Source organism: Hyperolius riggenbachi, chromosome 7 (genome assembly GCF_040937935.1).
Source record: "Hyperolius riggenbachi isolate aHypRig1 chromosome 7, aHypRig1.pri, whole genome shotgun sequence".
Classification (NCBI taxonomy): Eukaryota; Metazoa; Chordata; class Amphibia; order Anura; family Hyperoliidae; genus Hyperolius; species Hyperolius riggenbachi.
The window spans coordinates 73,628,606-73,654,096 of NC_090652.1; the positions used below are offsets into that span (position 1 = coordinate 73,628,606).

Below are 25,491 nucleotides of genomic sequence, written 5' to 3' on the forward strand. Positions count from 1 at the left end.
GCAATTTTGGGTACCCGGAGTCGGGAGTCAGAGTCGGTGATTTCATAAACTGAGGAGTTGGAGGATTTTTGTACCGACTCCACAGCCCTGCTGCCTATAGAGCACGTCCTAGCACTGTCGGACTGGGAACTGGAAAAGCTGAAGAAATCCACTTGCTGGCCAAGCAGCAGTAATCAGGTGTTGCTGCTCACAGTGAAGACTTGCTGCAGGGAGTGATAACACAGGGTTACTGCTGCTTGGCCAGCAGGTGGATTTCCTCAGTTTTCCCACCTCCCAGTCCAACACTGTGTCCTTGTGGCTGCAGCTCTGGTGCTTCGAGTCAGGCCCGTTTCTAGGGGCCATGCGGCAGCCCTGAGCACTGAGGGAGGTGGGGCACTGTAATGGAGGGGGGAGGCACAGCCGCGGGAAGGGCAGCCCAACCTCTCCCTCCCTTCTTCTTCCCGGGCTGCTCTCCGTGCTCCCCCCTCAGAGTGCAGAGTGAGCGCGCAGGGAAGCGCTGTACACAGCTACTCACCTCCCTGGTTCCAATCGCCGATCACTCACTAGCCTCCAGTCTCCTCTCTGCATAGCCGCTGATACACACGCTGCTTCCTGCTAAACAGGAAGCAGTGTGTGTATCAGCGGCTGGGCAGAGGAGGAGACCAGCGGCAATTGGAACCAGGGAGGTGAGAGCTGTGTACAGCGCTTCCCTGCACACTCACTCTGCACTCCGAGGGGGGAGCACAGAGGGCGGCCCGGGGAGAGGAAGGGAGGGAGAGGTCGGGCTGCCCTCGCTGCGGCTCCCCCCTCTATTCTGGGGGGCACGGCACCTACCTATCTCACCTATACTGGGGCAGCTATCTACCTCACCTATACTGGGGGGCAGCTACCTTTAATCTAACCTATACTGGGGGACACCTACCTAATCTAACCTATACTGGGGGGCAGCTACCTAATCTAACTTATACTGGGGGGCACGGCACCTACCTCACCTATACTGGGGAGGGGGGGGGGCACCTACCTCACCTACAGTGATGTGAAAAACTATTTGCCCCCTTCCAGATTTCTTATTCTTTTGCATGTTTGTCACACTTAAATGTTTCTGCTCATCAAAAAACGTTAACTATTAGTCAAAGATAACATAATTGAACACAAAATGCAGTTTTAAATGATGGTTTTTATTATTTAGTGAGAAAAAAAACTCAAAACCTACATGGCCCTGTGTGAAAAAGAAATTGCCCCCTGAACCTAATAACTGGTTGGGCCACCCTTAGCAGCAATAACTGCAATCAAGCGTTTGCGATAACTTGCAACAAGTCTTTTACTGCGCTCTGGAGGAATTTTGGCCCACTCATCTTTGCAGAATTGTTGTAATTCAGCTTTATTTGAGGGTTTTCTAGCATGAACCGCCTTTTTAGGTCATGCCACAACATCTCAATAGGATTCAGGTCAGGACTTTGACTAGGCCACACCAAAGTCTTCATTTTGTTTTTCTTCAGCCATTCAGAGGTGGATTTGCTGGTGTGTTTTGGGTCATTGTCCTGCTGCAGCACCCAAGATCGCTTCAGCTTGAGTTGACGAACAGATGGCCGGACATTCTCCTTCAGGATTTTTTGGTAGACGGTAGAATTCATGGTTCCATCTATTACAGCAAGCCTTCCAGGTCCTGAAGCAGCAAAACAACCCCAGACCATCACACTACCACCACCATATTTTACTGTTGGTATGATGTTCTTTTGCTGAAATGCTGTGTTACTTCTACGCCAGATGTAACGGGACACGCTCCTTCCAAAAAGTTCAACTTTTTTCTCGTCGGTCCACAAGGTATTTTTCCAAAAGTCTTGGAAATCATTGAGATGTTTTTTTAGCTAAATTGAGACGAGCCTTAATGTTCTTTTTGCTTAAAAGTGGTTTGTGCCTTGGATATCTGCCATGCAGGCCATTTTTGCCCAGTCTCTTTCTTATGGTGGAGTCGTGAACACTGACCTTAATTGAGGCAAGTGAGGCCTGCAGTTCTTTAGATGTTGTCCTGTGGTTTTTGTGGCCTCTCGGATGAGTTTTCTCTGCGCTCTTGGGTTAATTTTGGTCGACCGGCCACTCCTGGGAAGGTTCATCACTGTTCCATGTTTTTGCCATTTGTGGATAATGGCTCTCACTGTGGTTCGCTGGAGTCCCAAAGCTTTAGAAATGGCTTTATAACCTTTACCAGACTGATAGATCTCAATTACTTTTGTTCTCATTTGTTCCTGAATTTCTTTGGATCTTGGCATGATGTCTAGCTTTTGAGGTGCTTTTGGTCTACTTCTCTGTGCCAGATAGCTCCTATTTAAGTCATTTCTTGATTGAAACAGGTGTGGCAGTAATCAGGCCTGGGGGTGACTACAGAAATTGAACTCAGGTGTGATAAACCACAGTTAAGTTATTTTTTAACAAGGGGGGCAATCACTTTTTCACACAGGGCCATGTAGATTTGGAGTTTTTTCTCACTAAATAATAAGAACCATCATTCAAAACTGCATTTTGTGTTCAATTATGCTATCTTTGACGAATAGTTAACGGTTTTTGATGAGCAGAAGCATTTAAGTGTGACAAACATGCAAAAGAAAAGGAAATCGGGAAGGGGGCAAATAGTTTTTCACATCACTGTATACTGGGGGGCAGCTACCGAATCTAACCTATACTGGGGAGCAGCTACCTAATCTAACCTATACTGGGGGGCAGCTACCTATCTAACCTATACTGGGTGGCCGGACACCTACCTACCTCACCTATACTGGGGGGCAGCTACCTAATCTAAACTATACTGGGGGGCAGCTACCTAATCTAACCTATACTGGGGGAGGGGGGCAGCTACCTAATCTAACCTATACTGGGGCAGCTACCTAATCCAACCTATACTGGGGGGCAGCTACCTATCTAACCTATACTGAGGAGGCACCTACCTAATCTAACCTATACTGGGGTCAGCCTCCTAATCTAACCTATACTGGGGGGCAGCTACCTATCTAACCTATACTAGGGGGAAGCTACCATCTAACCTATACTGTGGGGCAGCTACCTATCTATCCTATACTGGGGGCACTTAGTTATCTAATCTGTATTGGAGGCACCTACCTACCTACCTAGCCTATACAGGTGGCAACTATACTAGCTACCTATATTGGAGGCACCTACCTAACCTATACTGGAGGCGCCTACCTATCTAACCTGTACTGGGGGCACCTATCTAATTTATTTGCTGGGGGCAACTATTCTGGCTACCTATATTAGAGGCACCCACCTAGCTAACCTGTACTGGGGGCACCTATCTAATTTATACCGGGGGCGCCTGCCTATCTAACCTATACTGGGGGCAACTATAGTGGAGGCACCTACCTGGCTAACCTATACTGGGGAAAACTGTACCCTCCATACTGGAGGCACCTATGCCTGGCTACATATACTGAGTGCAACTAGACCTGGCTAACCTATACTGCGGGCACCTATACCTGGCTCTGCGGGGGGGGGGGAGCGCAATTTTTACACCCTCGCCCTGGGTGCATTTTACCCTAGAAACTGCACTGCTTCGAGTCCACATGGAGAAAAGCGCAATATAAATGGTCTTTGTCTGATGTGTCACCGAGAGGTCTGGCTTACTGTATCACCTCATCTGAGCTCAGGCCAAGGCTGTAGTTCTCCTTGCCCTTCCTGCCCTGTCATGCAGCAGAGTTGTCGCTCCTCCCCCTCTGCAGCAGCAGCAGAATGCATTGCTCACCTGAAGGTGACTATACATCTCTCGACTTGCCGGCCGATCGACCATCTGATTCAATAATTATTATCGAATCGGATGAAAATAGTTGGCTGTCAAGAGCATGTCCGATCAACGATGCGACCAATTTTGGGTGGAAATCGGTCACATGTATCGATCTGACATGCTGCAAGATGTTGGGCCATCGTGGTCTGTTGGGTGCGTGAGCAAATGGGGACGAGCAACGAAACCCACGGCGCTGTTCCCCCAGTGTATAAATGTACCCTCTGTGTGTGCATTTATACATTACCTATCCAATGTCGCTCACCGTGCTGTTCCATTGGGACCCCCCACTCTTCCATTATCGGTATACATGCCGCCAGTGTGACGCGGTTGTGACATCATACGCGCGGTGGGCAATGTATAAATACACACATGGGGGGCACATTTATACACTAGGGGGGCAGCGGCTAGGTGGTGGACGCGGCTGATTCCCTTGAGATTTCATGCTGAAATCTGAGGTGTATGGGTAGCCGACAGATCTCTGTAAACAGATTTGATTTAAAGAGATTTGTCTCTTGGTCGAATCTGCCCATCATTACTAGGTGTATGGCTAGCTTAAAGGCTAGCAACACATCTGTACAGCACTCGGGCTGGGTGCACACATAACACAACATTTTTTTTGTGCGTATTTGTTAGCTTTTTTTTTACCGCAGATGCATTTTCAAGCGTTTTGCATGCATTTTAATGTGTTTGCGTTTCGCACATACAATGTGCATGTGTTTTTTTATGCATTTTCCATGCTTTTTTCAATTGTGTTTTATGCTAATCACTAGGTAGACCATAGGAAGCGTAAATATATCAGAAAACAATAAAAAAAAAAAATCATAAAAACGCATATAATTGTGTTCCCATTGCTTTTCATTATGTGTGTTTTTTTAATGCATTTTTGAATATTCTGCAACAAAACTAGCGTTTTTAAAACCGCATGTTTGAATACGCATATGCATTTTTTATATGTGTTTTTTTTTTTTCCTGCGGCCCATAGACTTCCATTAGCGGCAAAAATGCAGCGTTTTCCCCAACACTAGCGTTTCTGTTGAGTGTGTGCCTAGCCTCAGTCTTTACATTCTTTATATGTGTGTTACAGCCCAGTATAAGACTTGCCATGGGGCCCATAGCTGCTTAGCTGAGCATGAATGGAAAACAGTAATGGGGTAACCAGGCCACACGACGTGGCTGCAGAACTCCACCACAATCTCATGTGAGAGGGATTTAGGGATGAGCCGCTGACTAAGCAATGTTCTCCATCTTCCAGGATAAATCCTCTTGTCAGGAGCCACAGGTCGCTGTTACCGGGAGGGAGGAGGTGAAAGTTCCTGTGCTGACGTGCTGCTCAGCTGGAGAAGGTTATTTGCCTAAGAACATAATGAGATTTGAATGAACATGATTGTTCCTGGGAGACAGCGCAGGCCTGACCTCTAAGCTGCCCAGTGTGTCCATTACTCCAGATAAATGTGACTGTTGCAGAACAAACATCACTGCAACTCAATGATGGATTCAGATGACATGGGGTTCTAGGCAAGGCAGTGGCTTTGGCTCAACCTGATGGTCCGATTGGCAATCTGAGAAAGTGGAAGTTGTGCCCCCTGTCAAACACTAGGCCCCAGGCACCTGGTTAAATTTCCTTGTGGATGATCCTGCTCTGCTGCAACTGGGAAAGTCACCACCACATAAAGTCCAAAGTTATTTCCCTTTAAACAATACCAGCTGCCTGGCAGTCCTGCTGGTCTATTTGGCTGCAGTAATGTCTGAATTATACACCTGAAACAAGCATGCAGCTCATCCAGTCAGACTTCAGTCAGGAGCATCTGATCTGCATGCTTGTTCAGGGTCATCTGTACCCACACTAGAGTTCCCAACAATACTTCTACTCCGTAACAAGCCAGTGGAAATCCTGTGTGTGGGGGGCGTTGTGCTGTGGAGATTGCTATGATGAGGGCAGTGCTGTGCTACAAGAGGCTGACACCGAGCGAGCACACCTTGTGTAAATACATTTACTGGCAGCATAGAGCACCATTGTATGCCGATACCGGCAGGAAAGGTATCACCTCAGGGACAGGATTATTTGTGCACACACACACATGGATAGGGAGAGCTGCCTGCTGCAACACTTCTCTTATGCTATTGTAAAGCCAGCACCCATACAGTGAGAAGACTGCATTGACCTCTGTGGACAAGATCAGAGATGTAGGTCGGGCAGGTTCTGTGCACCGAAATGTAGGCCAAGCACAGATTTTTGAAGTTGATCTTGAAGCGGATGGGCAGCCAGTGCAGGGCTTTGCAGAGGGGAGTTGTGGTGACACACTGATAAGAGGAGTTGGTAAGTCTGGCTGGTCCAAATCAGACATTGGAAAGGGTTAAAAATAAAGAATATCATGAGAATTCCCTAGGAGGAGATGGAGTAGTCCAAAACCCAGTGCTCTCCCCAGGCTCTTTAGCCGGGTGCTGCACCCGGCTAATTTTGGGGAGCACCCGGCTGTCATGGGCTCACCTCCTCCTCCTCCTCCTATGCTGTAAACAGAGTGGTGCTGGCCCTGCATTTATTTCCCTATCATGCTCCACCCGCCTACTTTTTCATGCCACCCGGCTGGAAAAAAAATTCTGTGGAGAACACTGAAAACCTGTCCGATTTTTACTGCCTACTGTAACACCGTAACATAGGGGAAAAAGTAATTTGAACGCATTTTACTCTGGGACAAATGCACATTTTATATGCATACAAACACACGTATTATACATTTTACAATTTTTCATGCTCATGGTCTTCTATGCTTTATTTTTCAGCTGTGTAACTTTTAGTATACTTGCTGGAAACCATAGCAACAGTATACAGCTTGGTACACATACCTAAAATTCTCCCCTCTATGTCTTATTGGTTCATAAGTCTGCACAAAGCAGGCAGTAACACGCATTGCCTCTTTGCACCTCAACTGCTTTGCTGGGTCCACTGCCAGAGATGGTTAACTTTTAAGTACCACAATAGTTGAAATCTACGCCGTGTTTTGATGGCTATCTGGCTCCCAAGGCGTAGATTTCAACTTACCACCGCTGCACGCATCCGCCGTTTTTGTCCTTCCCACCAAATCTCGCCGCTGAATCCCCGCCGTCTCCCGCAGCAGCTCACTCGCTCTGCCTGTCTCTATGACAGCAGAGCCCTGTGAGTGGGTCAGGAGCCGCCTGATTGGCTCTTGGCCCTGTCTTTCAATGTAAGCAACTCTCATTGGTTTAGATTGAAAGACAGGGTCAGGAGCCAATGAAAGCGGCTCCTGACCCGCTCACAGGAACTCTGCCGTCATAGAGACGGCAGAGTGAGTGGCCCAGGTTCCCGACGTGCGGCGCTGACTACAGTTGCGGCGGGTATGAGCGGCAATTCGTCAGGATTCTGCCGTTTCTGTAGCAGCGTTCTCTGGTCCTTAAGGGGGCAGAGACTGCTGGTACTTAAAGGGAACCTAAACTGAGAGGGATATGGATGTTTCTTTTTAAACAATACCAGTTGCTTGCTGGTCCTGCTGATCTCTTTGCTGCAGTAGTATCTGGATCTCACACCTAAAACAAGCATGCAGCTAATCCAGTCTGACTTCAGTCAGAGCACCTGATCTGCATGCTTGTTCAGGGGCTGTGGCTAAAAGTATTATAGACACAGGATCAGCAGGAGATTCAGGCAACTGGTATCATTTTAAAATGAAAAATCCATATGCTCAGTTTAGGTTCCCTTTAAGTGGTAAAGGTGGCCATACATCAAACAACTTGGCAACCGACTGACTGTCCCATTTAATTATCATAATCTGATTGGATGAAAATCAGTGCTGCCAGGAGCACGCCCGATCGATGATGCGACGATTTTTAGGCGAAATTGTTAGCATGTATCAGTAGGACACGCTGCAGGATTTAGTGCCGACATCGGTGCGTGGCGGGAACAGCGTGCAATATTGGGATGAACGATAAACGCGGCAGGACCCCTCGCGCTGTCCACCCTAACGTAAAATATTCCCGCCCGCCGCAGTATACTTTAAATGTCCACCACTGAGTCCGGGCTCCGTCCGCATACACGCACCCCAAGAAACATTTTAAGGACAGCAAATTAATTGGGAATTGGCCTGCGGTGAATGAGCAACCAACAGATCTCTCTTTGATCAGAGAGAGATCTGTCGCTTGGTCGATCTGCCCATACATCTTCTGATGTATGGGCACCTCTAGTGAGAGATGCAAAGACTTCTAGCTTGCCAGCAAGTTCAATGCAAATTGTATGCAGCTTGGCATTGGGCCAGTTTTGCAGTTGCTGCTGTTTCTGATTAGCCTGGTTCCTAAGCTGCATACAGCGAGTCTGCTATTCATTACAGCTCTGTCTGTGGAATGCAGCTCACAGTGCACAGAGGATTAGATGAGGATTGTTGTCTCTGAGAAAGCAGAGATACTCTTCAGCACTGGGTGATCAGTCATGCTTTCTGAGCTGAGCTTGGAGATAAGGCACACCACTGTGTCATTTATAGAAGAAGAAATGCTAACATTCCCTGGTATAAATAGCACATTGCCATTGAGGTGTGACTGGCTGCCTGGCACTGATTCATGCTTTGTGTACAGAGCATGGTCATAGCCCTGGGATCTTCCTCTGACTGCTACACAGGGCAGCCACATCAGATATGTCACTGATGATGTCACTACTGACATGTGTGAGAGGTTGTGCTTTAGCCTCTGCACTAAGCAGCTGATGATGATGTCACTACTGACACTTCTATGAGATGTGATACAGCCTCTGCACTAAGAAGCTGCTGATAATGTCATTACTGACACTTGTATGAGCAGTTGCGGTATAGCCTCTGCACTGGGCAGCTGCAAATGATGTCACTACTGACACTTGTATGAGAGATTGTGGTATAGCCTCTGCACTTGGCAGCTGCTGGTGATGTCACTACTGACATGTGTGAGAGGTTGTGCTTTAGCCTCTGCACTGGGCAGCTGATGATGATTTCACTACTGACAATTCTATGAGATGTGATACAGCCTCTGCACTAAGAAGCTGCTGATAATGTCACTAGTGACACTTGTATGAGCAGTTGCGGTATAGATTCTGCACTGGGCAGCTGCTGATGTCACTAGTGACACTTGTATGCGAGATTGCGGTATAGCCTCTGCACTGGGCAGCTGATGATGATGTCACTACTGACTCTTGTATGAGAGATTGCTGTATAGCCTCTGAATTGGGCAGCTGCTGATGATGTCACTACTGACTCTTGTATAAGCAGTTGCGGTATAGCCTCTGCACTGGGCAGCTGCTGCTGCTGTCACTACTGACACTTGTATGAGAGATTGCGGTATAGCCTCTGCACTGGGCAGCTGCTGTTGATGTCACTACTGACAATTGTATGAGCAGTTGCGGTATAGCCTCTGCACTTGGCAGCTGCTGATGATGTCACTACTGACACTTGTATGAGAGATTGCGGTATAGCCTCTGCACTGGGCAGCTGCTGTTGATGTCACTACTGACAATTGTATGAGCAGTTGCGGTATAGCCTCTGCACTTGGCAGCTGCTGATGATGTCACTACTGACACTTGTATGAGAGATTGCGGTATAGCCTCTGCACTGGGCAGCTGCTGGTGATGTCACTACTGACACTTGTATGAGAGATTGCGGTATAGCCTCTGCACTGGGCAGCTGCTGGTGATGTCACTACTGACAATTGTATGAGCAGTTGCGGTATAGCCTCTGCACTGGGCAGCTGCTGCTGATGTCACTACTGACACTTGTATGAGAGATTGCGGTATAGCCTCTGCACTGGGCAGCTGCTGCTGATGTCACTAGTGACACTTGTATGAGAGATTGTGATATAGCCTCTGCACTTGGCAGCTGCTGGTGATGTCACTACTGACACTTGTATGAGAGATTGCGGTATAGCCTCTGCACTGGGCAGCTGCTGGTGATGTCACTACTGACACTTGTATGAGAGATTGTGGTATAGCCTCTGCACTGGGCAGCTGCTGGTGATGTCACCACTGACACTTGTATGAGAGATTGCGGTATAGCCTCTGCACTGGGCAGCTGCTGGTGATGTCACTAGTGTCACTTGTATGAGAGATTGTGGTATAGCCTCTGCACTTGGCAGCTGCTGGTGATGTCACTACTGACACTTGTATGAGAGATTGTGGTATAGCCTCTGCACTTGGCAGCTGCTGCTGATGTCACTAGTGACACTTGTATGAGAGATTGCGGTATAGCCTCTGCACTGGGCAGCTGCTGCTGATGTCACTAGTGACATTTGTATGAGCAGTTGCAGTATAGCCTCTGCACTGGGCAGCTGCTGTTGATGTCACTACTCAAACTTGTATGCGAGGTTGTGGTTTAGCCTCTGCACTAAGCATCTGCTGGTGATGTAATTACTGACTCTTGGGTAGCTGGGAGGAGAGTTCCGCATAACTAAACAGCCTAGGCTAAACCTCACTAGGAGGGCGGGGCTACATACCAATATACAGCAATGTATAGATATAGGAAGTGTTTCGGATGCTGAAACCAGGAAAATTACCATAAAAGCAACTATCCTGAGGCCGATTTCACACTGCAAATCAATGTTGCGGTATGATGATAGCACCGCAACGCTAAAAAATAGCCTTCGGGGATTACTGTGGCAATGAGTGGTAATCTCCATTCTGGCTGCAAGCCAAGCAGGAAGTGAGGCTCTCTAGCGCTCACTTCCTGTGGCCGACGTTAGAATTGCGCTGAAGTGTATTGTCAAAATATGCTTCCGCTAATGCACGACGTGAATAGTCGCGCAGTTTAAAGAGAAACCGTAACCAAGGATTGAACTTCATCCCAATCAGTAACTGATACCCCCTTTTACATGAGGAATCTTTTTTCCTTTTCTCAAACGGATCATCAGGGGGCTCTGTATGGCTCATATTGTGGTGAAACCCCTCCCACAGTGTGATGTCAGGACCATAGTTCTGACATCACACTGTGGGAGCCTTGTTGCATTGTGGGAAATAACAGCTGTTTCCAACTGCCAAAAAAGCAAGCAGCATCTCCTTCCACTGACATCACCTGCCAGCAATAAAAAGGTCACCAAGTGATAAATGTCAGAATGTAAATCGGGGAGAGGAAAGATTTTACAATGGGCAAACTCTGACTAAATCATTTATACATAATTATTGTAAAAATGAAGCACTTTTTTTTTATTACATTATTTTCACTGGAGTTCCTCTTTAAAATATGTACAGCGTCATAGACTTACATGGCTTCCAGTTTCCGCACATCTCCGCGCATCCTGAACGAACACAGTGACTCCAGTGCAGGAGTCTTGGGCACAGCCGGCGCCACCGTAGGCTGTAATAGGAATTACACCTATAGCAGCGCACAGGGAGTAACTTCGGTGCTGTCAGAAGACGGAGCTGAAGTTACTTTTAAAACACAATAATTTGGCTTTCAGCAATTGCTGGAAGCCAAATTATTTCATTCCCCACCATCCATGGCAGCCTGGAGGGGGAATAGTATTTAATACGGCTGGGACTTGTGCAGCAGCAGGATCAGCCATATACTGCTGTATCCTGCGCCCAAGTCTCCTGGCACCTATTCCTCTCGTACGCATCCTAAAGACCAATGCGCGGATGCTTCAGCGGTAAATTGAGGACTTCTGGCACATTACACTGCGTAAGTATGAAATGCCCCATAGACTTTCATCGGTGTAGCGTTACCCTGCCGTAAAAACTGGGTAACACAACGCACCAGTGTGAAAGGGGCCTGAATCATTTACTACATTCTACTGTGTGTCACTACAGTTCCTCTTTAATGATGCGCTGTCTCTGTTTTGTAACACACAAATGCAATGACTGGGGTTTTCCCTCCATTCCTGTCAGAGAGGAATGACAGCAGTGGAGAGATTCCCTGTGTGAGGCGCTGGCTCTGTATTGTGCTGCCTCTGTAGAGTAAATAAGACTGCAGATGAGATTACACAGGTGACAGGACAGCTTCACTTACAGGTATCATGTTCAGCAGCCTGGATATATGGTTTCCTGTTACTGTAGCAATTACTTCATTATCTGTCTTCTGCATTCATAACACAGAATATGATGAGGTCTCACTGTGGTCTCTCTTTTTCAGGTATTCCGCTCCTGGGGTTCCTCTTCCTCCTCCCTCTTCAGATTCCTTGGCGCCAGTTGTCTGTACCTTGGCTTGGTGTGGTGCATTATCTTGCTTGCGTCAGCCCACAGCTAGGCAGCGTGGTGTACCATCTCTTCATGAACCACCATGGGGGGGCCACGGTCTACCACAAGCTCCTCACGCTGGACATGTGTGGGATTTGCCTGGTCAACACACTAGGTGAGTGTAGCCCCGTTCTACTTGGGAAGTATGTAAAATGGCCACGGCCAAATTTCGGTGCATGGTGAAGCCGTAAGAAGCCTTGCAGCGGCTGAAAGTCCGGGATGGTGTTAATACTACTCCCCCTCTGAGTTGTCACAACTCAGGGGAATACATAATTCGGGTTATTTCCGGCGGTCAAATTGGTCACTGAACGCCGCTATCAGCGTAATTCTCATTACGATATGTGAAGGAAAAAAAGCAGAAAAAAACTGGCACCAGTATGCGTCAGGGATGGAACAGCCACTGGTAGGCTTACCTGCAGCGTGCTCCGGTATATCACAGAATCTTGAAAAAGAGAAGGAGAAACGGGCACTGCTGCATAAAAGTCCCTTTATTGTGGCCGGGTTACAGAGTGGTTAACAGTGGGGGGAAGGGGGTTGCCTGACAGCTGTTTTGCAGGTATGTAACCTGCTTTTTCAGAGGTCTCTGAGGAAGCAGGATACATACCTGTGAAACAGCTGTCAGGCAACCCCCTTCCCCCCCACTGCTAACCACTCTGTAACCCGGCCACAATAAAGGGACTTTTATGCAGCAGTGCCCGTTTCTCCTTCTCTTTTTCGTAATTCTCATTACGGCCTATGGCGGCACCCAAATCATCTCTGATCAGCGTCTGTAGGTGAGAGCATTTTCAGGGAGCCATTGTTGCATGTCTCTGCCACCCTTCACCCTCTCTAACGTACAGCATTGCTTGCTCTTCGTAGGTAAACCTTTCTAGTTTCCAGCATCCTAGGACCTCTACTGAGGAGTGGTTACTCACTTACTAAAGCTCTACACATCATTTACAAGGGGTTCCCTCTCTCCTCTTTGGGACCCTTCACTTATATTGTGGAAAATGTAACAAGAGCTGGGGTAATACTCTATAGTGGGCGGGAACAGTAGCAGGCACTATGGCAAGCACCAAACCACCCTCATTTCTAAAGATTAAAGAGACTCTGAAGTCTTGTTTGTTTACCTGTGTTTTTGTTTTTTTTATTTAGTGCTGTTCAGCATTATATTCCAAGTGGATTCGCTGCATTGCCACAGCAGAACGAGTGTTTTAAATGAGAGAAATAGCCCAGTTCCTGGGCTCTGCAGATCCTATTTTCGGGTAGAGGCAGAGCTTTACGCTGTTGCTCTGCCTCTACTCCAGCCAATCTCCACCTCTCCCCGCCCCTCTCAGTCTTCTTTCACTGAGAGGGGTGGGGAGAGGCGGAGATCCACGAAATTTGATTGGCTAGGTGGCAGAGCTACAGCGCAAAGCTCTGCCTCCCCAGGGCAGCACAATCTGCAACCTGCAAAGTCGTGGAACTTTGCAGGTCTATTTCTCTGGTTTAAAACAATCGTTCTGCAGCAAGAATGTGGTGAATCAACTTGGAATATAATGCTGAACAGGATTAAATAAAAAAAGGTAAAAAACGAGACTTCAGAGTCTCTTTAAAGGGAACCTGAGATGAAAGACTTGGAGACTGAAATATTTATTTCCTTTTTAACCCATTAGCAGCTGCAATAGAGTTTTCTCGTTTGAGATAAGTGCACTGCTTTTGACCTCAGTCGGCAGAACTCCTTGTGCTGTAAATTCTTGGAATGCTTTGATCTCTCTGCTAGCAGAAAATATAGAAACTGAAAGCAGAAGTCCTCTGTTATTGTCTCACACTGCCCCCTAGTGGCAAGTGGCCATAAATACACATTACAGCAGTACTAATTAGAAGCAAGGACATGTAACAAAGAAATTAAAAAATGAGCTAAAATAAATTGGCCTGGAGCACTTGCAAGCCTCTAAATAAATTAGCTGCTAAAGGGTTAAACAATATCAGTTGCCTGGATATCTTGCTGATTACTTGCCTCTAATACATTTACTCACAGACCCTGAACAAGTATGCAGATCAGATGTTTCTGATTCTGACAAAAATCTGACTAGGTTGATTCAGGTGTGTGATTCAGACAATACTACAGCCAAAGAGATCACCAGGACTGCCAGGCAACTAGTATTGTTTAAAAGGAAATAAATATGGCAGCTTTCATATGTCTCTCACCTCAGGTTCCTTCTAAAGGATACCTGTCCCAAGGCTACCTAAGGTAAGCACATGCTGGATCCACATACCTCTTTGTGTTGTCTGTTTATCTCCTTGTTTCCCACTGGTCTCCATAATTACTTCTTGAAAATCTGACTTTTGGCTAAAGTCAAATCTTCAGACAGGAAGAGGCGGGCTTGCAGTGATGTTGCCGCCTATTACTCTCCTATTCCCTCCTCTTAAAGTGAAACCTAAGTGATAATAATCTGATGAGGTAAATGATTATCCTCCTACTCCTAAAAATGACTTTTAGATAGCCTGCAGTTTTATGTTGTATTTAAAAACTTAAAAAGTAGATTTATTGTTTTGTTTCAGCTCAATGAAACAGTTTGTCCTCTGTTTCAGTGTGCTAAAATATATTAACTATTGGCCTTTTTTTATCTATCCCCCACTCTCAGAAGCCCAGTTCTCTGCCAGGAAAGTATTTTATGGCTGTAATTTCTTATCAGTTAAGGACACTATAGTCCAACTGGGTCTGACTATAGACTATGTACAGTTGCATAGCTGAATATTAACTCTTTAAAGAGACACTGAAGCGAAAAAAAAATATGATATAATGAATTGGTTGTGTACTATGAATAATTACTAGAAGATTAGCAGCAAAGAAAATATTCTCATACTTTTATTTTCAGGTATATAGTGTTTTTTCTAACATTGCATTATTCTATAATATGTGCAGATTACACAACACTCAGCATTCAAAATGAGTCTTTCAGAGCAGTCAGTGAACTAATGACCTCTCCTCTAGCAGAGAAAAAGTAAATAGTCCAGGAACAGTTGAGATCATAAAAGTCAGATAACAGCCCTCTCCAGGACTAACTTAGTCGGAGAGCTTAATGGCTTGTTTGCATAGAGATAACAACTGTAGTTTCTCAACTCTTCCTGTACTGGAAACAATTAGACTGATGTATCTGATCTTAATGTTTTATTTCTTAGCTGTACTACACATACAAATCATAATATCATAATTTTTTTTTTCGCTTCAGTGTCTCTTTAATGCAGAGAAAGAAAAAGCAACACAGCATATGTTTTTGTGTGTCAGAAACTGTACATGCACATGTCTATTTCATCATGTCACATGTCACTGAAAGCTCCCTTTAATGGGAACCTGAAGTGAGAGGTATATGGAGGCTGCCATATGTATTTATATTTAAACAATACCAGTTGCCTTGCAGTCCTGCTGATCTCTTTAGCTGCAGCTAATCTTGTCAGATATCTTTGTCAGAAACATCTGATCTGCATATGCTTGTTCAGGGTCTCTGGATAAAAGTATTTGAAGCAGAGGATCAGCAGGACAGTCGAGCAACTGGTATTGTTTCAAAGAAAATTAATATGGCATCCTCCATATTCCTCTCACTTCAGTTTCCCTTTAAAGCGGTATTGTCACCATAAAAATAAAATTTCAACAGCAACTGGTCTGAGTGTATTAAGTGATAAAGATGCTAATCCTGCATTCAAAACTTTTTCTGCTGTAATGGTTTGTAGTGATCACATACTTTAGGAGCACTGGCCCTAGTGCCAATGAGTTGAATGCTGGGAGTTCTTTTTATCTATAATATATTTCTCCTCTTCCATTTATTTCCCTATCTAGTTGCTTCTCAGAAACACCCTCTGATTACTTGTGTTTACAAGCAAGGCTGAGGTGACTCAGTGATTGGATGTGTAAATAAAAAATAGACAGTGCAGTTGTTAGTATACACCTCAGTGGGAGTGTCTGAAGACTCTGGGAGGAGGGCAGCTAATGAATACACAATGAGCAAGAGAAGGGAGAGGGGAAAACAAGAGTCAGGGAGGATATGATGTCAGCATTAGCTTGGCAAAATGGCCACTACCTAGAATAGGATTTTCTGCTTTTCCTTTATAAAATTCACAGGAATCATTACGTGGATAGCACAATAACAACAATAACAATAATATTTATATAGCGCTTTTTCTCCCTGGGGACTCAAAGCGCTGTGACCCTGCATTATGCAGTCTCAAAGGCTAGGGAAAAGAGGTGAGTTTTTAGCCTTTTTTTTAAGGCTGTTATACATCTGTTATGTAAGTAGAAGTAGTATTTATCTACTTATATATGTGTTTTTTTTATTTCTAGGTTAGCATGGGTGTCGCTTGTTCTTTAAGGCACGGGTGTCCAAACTTTTTAGGCCATATCACCATTCTGAGTCTGCTAGGGGGGCTGAACTAGCGAAATTAAACACAATTTTTGCTTATTTCCGTTAGTTACACTATGTCTGTGACATTTTGGCAAATGAAACCCTTCCACAGGAAATAACCCATATATCATGTGCAGTTACCATGTCCCTTTCACAGGGCCGAGGCAGAGGCGAGAGAGGCTCCAGCCTCAGGGCGCAGTGTAGGAGGGGGTGCACAACTCACTCAGCGATCATTCCCATATTGTGTTTGAGTAGAGAGAAATAAGGAAAAGCGATACATGGCAGTGACTGCAAGCCAGATAACTAGAGATTAAGGTGTTTGAGCCCTGGGATGCTCTTAGTCCATTAGCAATCAATGTGTGACGGCTGGAGTTGGAGGGATGGAGGGGTGCACTTTGGTGTCTCGGCCTTGGGTGCTGGAGGATTTTGTCCCATTTCTGAGTATGTAGGAATAGTGCTACTGGCACAGTGGTGGATGCTAATCAGTGGCTGATAATGCTACAGTGGTGGCAGATAACCTACATGCGAGTAAAGGAGGAGGCAGATCGGTGACATAAGGTGGCCCCGGCAGCTACGATCTGTGGGTCACATGGAATTAACAACTCTAGAGAGCTTCAAGGGCCACCAGAAAAGACACAGTGTGCCGCATATGGCCCCTGGGCTGGAATTAAGACATGCCTGCTTTAAGGGAAGTGAATGGGGTGGGGAAGAGAATGTGACGGTGATAGGTGGGAACATCACAACAAGCCCACCTCTTCCTGTTTGAAAATTTGACTTTAGCTAAAAGTCTGAGTGATTACAGAGACGAGGGAGAATGAGGAGAGGAACAGACAATGCACAGAGGTATGTGCATCTAGTGTGAACGTACCTCAGTGTTTTCCCTAGGTAGCTTTGTCTCAACTCAGGTGTGCTTCAATCACAAGCTGCGATGATAATGGAGTCTGAAGAATCCAAGTCATAATGCTTCCTCCAAACTCACAGCTAAAATTCCAGCCTTCCTGTTTACAGAAATCCTCTCTTTATCACATAAATCCTAGTGTTCTCTCCGCCCTAGTAGCAGAGACAGCCATACTATCCCAGGAAAAAAACCACGTATATAAGTTGATAAATACTTGTACTACTTACATAACATATGTATTGTACTGTCCACGCTTTGATTTCAGTAAATTTTATATAGTAAATAAAGAGAAAACTGTTTCAGGCATTTTCCATCTTTACTGCCCCTGACTGCAGCCAACCCTGATGTAATTTACTCTTACTCTCTTTTTCTTCTAGAAACTGCACTATCACATCTAGCTCGCTTTGTAAATACATGTGAGCACAGCATAGATTGTATTTCAGCAGCTTCTGCAGAAGACTGGCGTGCATTTCCCTTCTCAGCCACACACTGAACTGCCCTCAGCCAATCAGTGTGGAGCAGGAATGTGGGAGGGGAGATAACAAGCTTCCCTCTCTTCGGCAATGTACCAAATAGAGCTAGGCTGCGTGAGATAAGATTTATTACAGCAGAAATATTTATGATTATAATGGAATGCTTGCATTGCAGGGTCAGGATGTAGAGTGCATAATAAACACAGAGCAGTGGGTAAATGGGATTTGTTTTTTTGGCTGACAATCCCTCTTTAAAAGCAGTAACACTTTGAGATAGCATCAAAGGGTCTAATTGGAAACCTATATGGTGACAAATGATACATTCAGGTCTAACCCCAAGGTTAGTAGAGTCAAAAAAAAATTCTGGATAGTGCTCATTTGGTGAACATTGTGTTGTACAAAGAAGCAGAAATAATACTCAATTGTCACACTTTATTTCATATGCTAGAAGCTTGTTTGTGTAGTGCAGCAGTTCTCCTAAGAGTAGTGATGTCAAACATCCCTGGAGAAGTAGAGCCAGGGCAGCAGCATAGCCATGGTTGTGATATCCAACACCATTAGCAGGGAAGCTGGCCAACATCATTGTTTAAATAATTTTTAGGGAATATCTTTATCAAGAATAAAAGCCTTGCGGAGAATCCCCTATGAAGAGATGGACTAGTTCAAAACCTGTCACTTCTGTTAGATTTCTACTACCTACTGTAAGTGACATAGGAGAGAAGTGACTTATGGCTCATTTTATTTTGAAAGAAACGTACTTCTTATTTGTATATGTTTGCACATATTTTAAATGTTAGTTTTTCGCTGTAGTGCCCCTTTAATCACAGCATAAAACTACTGTTTCCCTCCTCTGGATCAGGAATCCAGTTCTGAAACATGTATGAAGAAGAAAGTTTCGGAAGCTTGCAAAGAAATCTTGTACAGTTAGTCATTAAGGGCCCTTTTCCACTAGCAATCGCAATCACAAATGCCAGCGATTGCGATTTTTCATTTGCATTGCATTTTCACTCTGAAAATCGCTCCAGAAAGCGATTTGCGATTTCCAAATTGAATCACTATAGTGGAAAATACTTCTCATGATTTCAATGATAAAGTAACAACCCTAGTGATTAAAAAAAATCGCTAGCGATTTTGCGATTCAGCTGTGTAGTGGAAAAAGGCCCTAAACCTATCATTCAACTGTTGTTATGTCATTCGGAATGTCAGTGGAATGGGTTACATTAGTCTAGGGACAATAAAGGCCATTGTAGTGTTGAGAAGGGAGAGGTGCTGTCCGCCCGTTTACTAGACCCTTGTGGGGTAGGGAGGAGGCCTCTGCCTTCAGTGGTTTGGTTCTGGAACCCTCGTTGCAGTGAGGTGGAGGTTCGCTTTCTTACTTACCTCTAGGTAAGTAAAAGGCAGGTAAAGGGTGTGTCCCCATATTGGTAATGGTTAAAGCTCCTTTTTAGTCTTGCATTTTGAGCAGGGTAATATAGATCATGGTAATCTCCCCATGAGGATTTTTCAAGCTAATCATAAACATAACAGTATAAGGTGATCTTGAATGTATTTGTAGTAGTTCAACATAAGTGTTGCAAGAAACCGAATGATTTTTGAACATTAGAAGCATTGTAGAGAACAACCGATAACAATCAACGTGCTCCCATTTTTTTTAACCACTTAAAGGAGTACTGTAGTTGGGGGGGGGGGGGGTTGGGAGAAAATGAGTTGAACTTACCCGGGGCTTCTAATGGTCCCCCAAAGACGTCCTGTGCCCGCGCAGCCACTCACCGATGCTCCGGCCCCGCCTCACTTCTGGAATTTCAGACTTTAAAGTCTGAAAACCACTGCGCCTGCGTTGCCGTGTCCTCGCTCCCGCTGATGTCACCAGGAGCGTACTGCGCAGGCACAGACCATACTGGGCTTGTGCAGTACGCTCCTGGTGACATCAGCGGGAGCGAGGACATGGCAACGCAGGCGCAGTGGTTTTCAGACTTTAAAGTCAGTAATTCCAGAAGTGAACCGGAGGTGGGGCTGGAGCATCGGTGAGTGGCTGCGTGGGCACAGGATGTCTGCGGGGGACCATTAGAAGCCCCGGGTAAGTTCAACTCATTTCCCCCCAACCCCAGTATTCCTTTAATCCTATCAGGATAAGTATTGCTGTCCAGATAGGAGCCACTCTGGTCTATCGGAATGCGTATATGCATCCAGTGTTTCCGCGGCATTACATGGCGGAGATTGGTGAATGGGGAACAAGTGTTCCCTGAGCCAATCGCGGTGCCTGGAATGAATGGAGATGACCCCGATCATCACCCATATCCATTCATGATAATAAAAGTGAAAAAAAACAATTGAACACTTCCTGGTAATCCAGTATAGTGTTTGTAGCACCAAAAAGTACAATTACAATAGGCATACATTTTTAGTTAATAAATTAATAAACATTGTTAAAAAGAAAAGAAAAACAGTTTAAAAAAAAATACATGAACAGTTGCCTTAGGGACTCGGCTTTTTTTTTTTTAAATGCATGTCATGGGGGTATATTACTATTATTTTAGTAAATAAGGGCTTGTAGTTATTGCCCAGATATATAAAAAAAAACAAAACTGAAAAAATACACTGTCCAAATAATATATTGTTGCCATTGTACTAGGAACATAATTTAAATGTTGTGATAGCCACGACTAATGAGCAAATAAAATGTATGGTTTATCTTTAGTAACATTGCTTATTATAAAACTATAGAAGATGGAATTGGAGGATTAGTTTATTTTTAGTTTTTTTCTTCTTTTCCCCATAAAATACATACAAAATAAAGCCATTGCTAAAAAACAAATATCACCCACAAAAAGCCTAATTTGCGGCGATAAAAACAAGATACAGATCATTCAGGTGTGAGAAGCAGTGATAAAGTTATAGCCAGGTGAATGGGAGGAGCGCTGATCAGTGAAAATGGCTCTTGGTGGTAATGGTAAAATGACCTGTGGGATGAAGTGGTTAAATAGCTTGAACCCATACAGATTGAGAGGAAGCTTTTCAGTGGCATAAGTGACTACACAGAACCATGAATGTTTTGGTAAACCAATAGCACTGACTTTCGCTGTAGGGACAGTAGCTAAATCTTGCACTGACTACGTGTTTACAGATTGTTGATATGTAAATAAACTTTACTATTTGTCTCCCCACAGGGGCTCTTCCCATCATATACTGCACCTTGCTGTGCTACCCATCCCTGCGGAGCCTGTCTCTCATAGCATACTCTGCCTTGTCCAGCTATGTCATCTTCTGTGCTATCCGGGCTCACAGCAACGTCCGACGCCTCTGCTCCTTTGCCTGGCAAGCTGCCTTCCGCTTCTTTTTCTTCTATCTACGCTGGGCAGGAATAGGCTCCGGCCACCCCTTCTCTCTACGCTGCTACCTCCTTATGGACAGCCTGGCCTTCCTCGGCGGAATTATCAACATCTCCCGCCTCCCGGAACGCCTGAGGCCGGGGAAATTTGACTACTGGTGCAACAGCCACCAAATAATGCACGTTTTGGTGGTGATCAGCATCTTGTATTTGCACTGGGGAGTATCGTCTGACCTCATGTGGATAAGCAGCGATAGGTGTCCGCTGGATTGAAGCCACAGTAGCGGCACACATCATCAGCAACCACCATGGACACAGGACAGGAAATAGAGGATGTTATATGTAGCTGCACATGCAACCAGCAATTCAAACCCGTTTACAGAAGTAGAACCTTTTTTTGCATTTCCTTCAGGACGGGAAAAGTGTCACAATGTTTTGCGGGAGGGGAACGAATACTAAGATGATAGACTTGAACAATGACATTTGTTACTTGAGCGTCTCGGAATTGGTCGAGAGCAGATTTAACACGTCAGTATTAGCCGGGAATGGGTCAAGTTCCCACACTCTATCCTGTGAAAGAGAGACTTGTGATTTCTCCACGCAGCCTGTTCCAAGGCCTGAAGGAGCAGGTTGATGGGTGGTTAATAGATTAATACTGCACTTACACAGATGGCCTGCTGGCTGCGCTATGGTGCAGACATGATGGAGCTGTTGATGGAAAGAATGACACAATACTTCGTGCAGGATTAGATGAGCAGTAGTGTTGTTGGGGTGATGCTACACCCTTCTGCTCTAGCCATGGGGGTCACTACTGTTAGCCACCACCAGTCCACTGTCCAGAGAAGAGAAATTACGTGGTGTCGGTCTGGGCTATTGATGGTTATGTCTAGGAGAACTCACGGAGAAGCATGTGATCAGGTTGGTCTGGTAATATATACCCCGTTTCCCTGAAAATAAGTCCTACCCTGAAAATAAGCCCTAGCTGAAATATTGAGCATGCTTGAAATCGAAGCCTTAACCTGAAAATAAGCCTTGGTGGTAGTTAAAGAGGAGGAATGAAAACTTGTACAGGAGCTTATACAGGATGCATCATTAGATCCTATGGTACCAGCTCATTATCTTCCTCCATTAACTGTAGACAGTGTTTTGATGGGCTTCTAGAGGACAGAGTGGTGGGACAAGGATGAGGATGTTCCAAGTACAGTTGCTGCTCTGTGCTGATGGCTGCACTGTGTGTGACAGCATCTTGTGCCTGTGATGTGTAGCGGTGACTGCCGGGCTCACGCTACTGGTGCATGTGGCTTTCCCTCACTGCGCAGCCGCCACGCACCCCCCTACTGTGCAATCCAGAGGAGGAAGAGGCAGACAACAAGTGGGGTCACAGCAGTGCAGTGCCAATTGGGCACCAGTCCTGTCATCCCAGCACAAAGCATTGTGCAGGGACAGGGCAGGTGCCTGATCAGTACCGTACAATACCTTGGGAGCTTATACAGGAGGCGACAACGTTAGATCCTCTTCAATTTTTATGGTGCTCTTATAAATATATGACATGCCCTAAAAATAAACCCCAGCACGTCTTTTGGAGCAAAAATTAATATGACACTGTCTTATTTTCGGGGGGAACACGGGTATGCAAGTCTCTGATTTGCTAGTCACGATCATGTGCTAAAGCAAAATGTGATCACAGCAAATCAGAGCTTTGCAAATCTATCAGCTGATCAAACCTCACATGCTTCTCCATGAGTTCTTCTAGAAATGACCATCACTAGTCTGGGTTAATTAGCAAAACAATTTGTTCTACATTGCTAATTGCTGTTCAACTCCAGTCAACTATTTTTGCAGTTTTGATGGAGTGGTGACAGATGGGAACCTAGCAAGTTTTTGTTATTGTCAATGTCCCTGTTAAAGGGATCTTCACTAACTTCCTGTGATACCACTGAGAACAGGGAGTACTGTAAATGTCTTCAGAGGTTCTAAGCCCACCCTCTGCTGCCCACAATTTAAAAACAGAAACAAAAAAAGTGTGGAGTTCCATGCAATGGCCTATGGGAAATGACACCCTGACTGTAACGCAGCACCCAGAGGTGCACACACCCACCTACCTTTAATGTTCATCACAAGTGCCCCAACATGCTGCAGTCTTTAAACCCCTATGACCACTGAAGTATACAGGTACTGGTGACAAATGGCAGAAAACAGCATTAGTCCAGGATGAGGTACATTCTGCAGCTCAGACTGTGGCATTTAGAGTGGTGTTCTGCCAGCAGATAGAGATGCCTGCATGTATTACAACCTCCCCGTGTTTTCTAATATGCAAATATCAAACTTCCTCAGGAGAGCAGGGTGTGACCCCGACTAACTCCTGCAATAGGAGGCTTTGCTGGCCAATCATAGAGCTTGTTCCTCTTGAAAGGTGGTATTTGCATATTAGAATACCCAGTAGCAGGGATGTTGAACTCCAGTCTTTCAGGGCCGAGGTCCTCACACATTTTTGGCACAGCTGAAATGAATTGATGGGACTGAGTTAGGAAAGGTGTGTTTCATCAAGCAGTCCACATTGCTCCATTTCCCTGTCCATCCTATACACTGGCATGGATATGGCCCTTGAGGATTTAAGTTTGACACCTGTTGTGTAGAGGCTGCTGGAGTGCACTGTACCATGAGATGCAGCTTGGTGAATATGGAGGTAACCACACAGATCATACCTCAATGGGATCAGGTTCAGAAGTTTACAGTTTGTGCACCAGCACTGCTGCTTCCATGGAGATGCCACATGATGACCCAGCTAGCTTTGTTAGACTCCAGTTCTTCTCCTGTGACCTGAAGAAGCCAGAATTCCTAGACCTACACTGAGCAGAGGTTCTGTCTTCCACCCCACCTTCCAATTGTCTATAGGCCAACGATCAGAGGCCCCACCTTCTAGCTGTCTATAGACAACAAATCGATCAAAGACCCTGCCTTTCATTTCACCTTCCTGCTGTTTATACACCACTGATCAGAAGTCCCGTCTGCATCCCACCTTCCACTTATCTATAGACCATTGATCAGAGGTCTTGCCTTCCATCCCACCTTCCACTTGTCTTTAGATCACCAGAGGCCCCACCTTCCACCTATCTATAGACCACTGATCAGAGGCCCTGCCTTCCATCCCACCTTCCTGCTGTCTATAGATCAGTGATCAGAGGCCAGCTTTCCATCCCACCTTCCTGCTATCTATAGACCACTGATCAGAGGCTCCGCCTTTCATCCCACTTTCCTGCTGTATATAGAGCACTGATCAGAGGCCCCACCTTCCATTCCACCCTCCTCCCGTCTATAGACCACTGATCAGAGGCTCTGCCTTCCATCCTACCTTCCTGCCGTCTATAGGCCAATGAAAGCACAGTTATTGGCAGCTGGGTCTGCGGCTGGCAGGAAGTAGTTGGGCACAGTTTAGGGCAATGGTTTTCTGACGCACAGAAGAGGATCTGGCACTAGACCTTTTGTGGCAGCCATTCTACAGGTGCCATGTGTTTTCTGCACACGTTGAGAAAGTAAAAAAAAAAAAAAATTTGAAAAATGTTTATGTATTACTGAAATCTAATGAGAAACAGAATTAGCAGTAGAGTTGGTGAATGAGATACTAATACTTCCAGTTTGCATGCTAATTCAATGCAAATGATATGTAGCTTGGAGTCTGCCCAATCCAATGCTGAGCAGTTCAATTCCAAGCTACCTTCTATTTGAATGCCAGTGAGAAAAATTAGCATCTCATTGATCTTCCTTACTAGTCAGCAGGGTTGGCCGATGAGATGCAAATAATTCTGAGGAGAGGGAGGATTATGCAGTTTGAAAATGGACCAATCAAATCCCACCAAGGTGGAGTTTGATTGGTCAGTTTTCAAGCTACTTTGCATATAATGCTGCATCCACTCCGAATTCTTTGCATCTCATAGACCATCCCTACTAGGTCATCAGTGACACATCCAGACCAGAGAATCAGAACAATATCCCCCACACGGAGAGGGGTGGAGAGGAGACACACACAATCCCTCTTGTGAACAAAAGCTGTACAAGAGATCCAAGTCACATGAGCAGCCAGCCAGCCAGCATGGGGTCTCCAGTGTCTTGGGCTGGGGAGAAAGTCGCCTTACACCTCGTGCTGCAGCCCATCTCCAGAGCTGAAGTCTGGATGGTAGCTGCAGCATATCCCGCAGGGCTTTGCACGAGGCCAGTATTACTGATGCAATAATAAATATTAATAAATTCATTTTATGACACCTGCAGTCCTTCTCTTATCTGTCTAACAGCTACAGATCGGTAGCAGCACACTTCTGCACACCCAGCCCTAGAATTGTATTTCCTACATTAGTAATCAACAGACATTAGTAATCAATTACAGATTCAAAAGAAAAGGGTTTCTTTTTATTGATTGACTGGGTGCAGAGATAGCTGCATATGGACAACGCTAGCAGTTGCAGGTTGCACC

General features: G+C 45.4%; 1 protein-coding gene across 1 annotated transcript in view; it reads left to right on the forward strand.

Annotated features, from left to right (window-relative positions):
- The window catches only part of PAQR4 (progestin and adipoQ receptor family member 4), a 45,558-nt gene extending 20,270 nt beyond the window's left edge, over positions 1 to 25,288 (forward strand). The window contains exons 2-3 of the mRNA XM_068244095.1: positions 11,860 to 12,078; positions 20,863 to 25,288. Of these exons, the coding sequence (XP_068100196.1) occupies positions 11,860 to 12,078; positions 20,863 to 21,296 (653 nt within the window). The 3' untranslated portion in view covers positions 21,297 to 25,288. The remainder of the gene's footprint in view (positions 1 to 11,859; positions 12,079 to 20,862) is intronic.
- Positions 25,289 to 25,491: the final 203 nt, after the last annotated feature.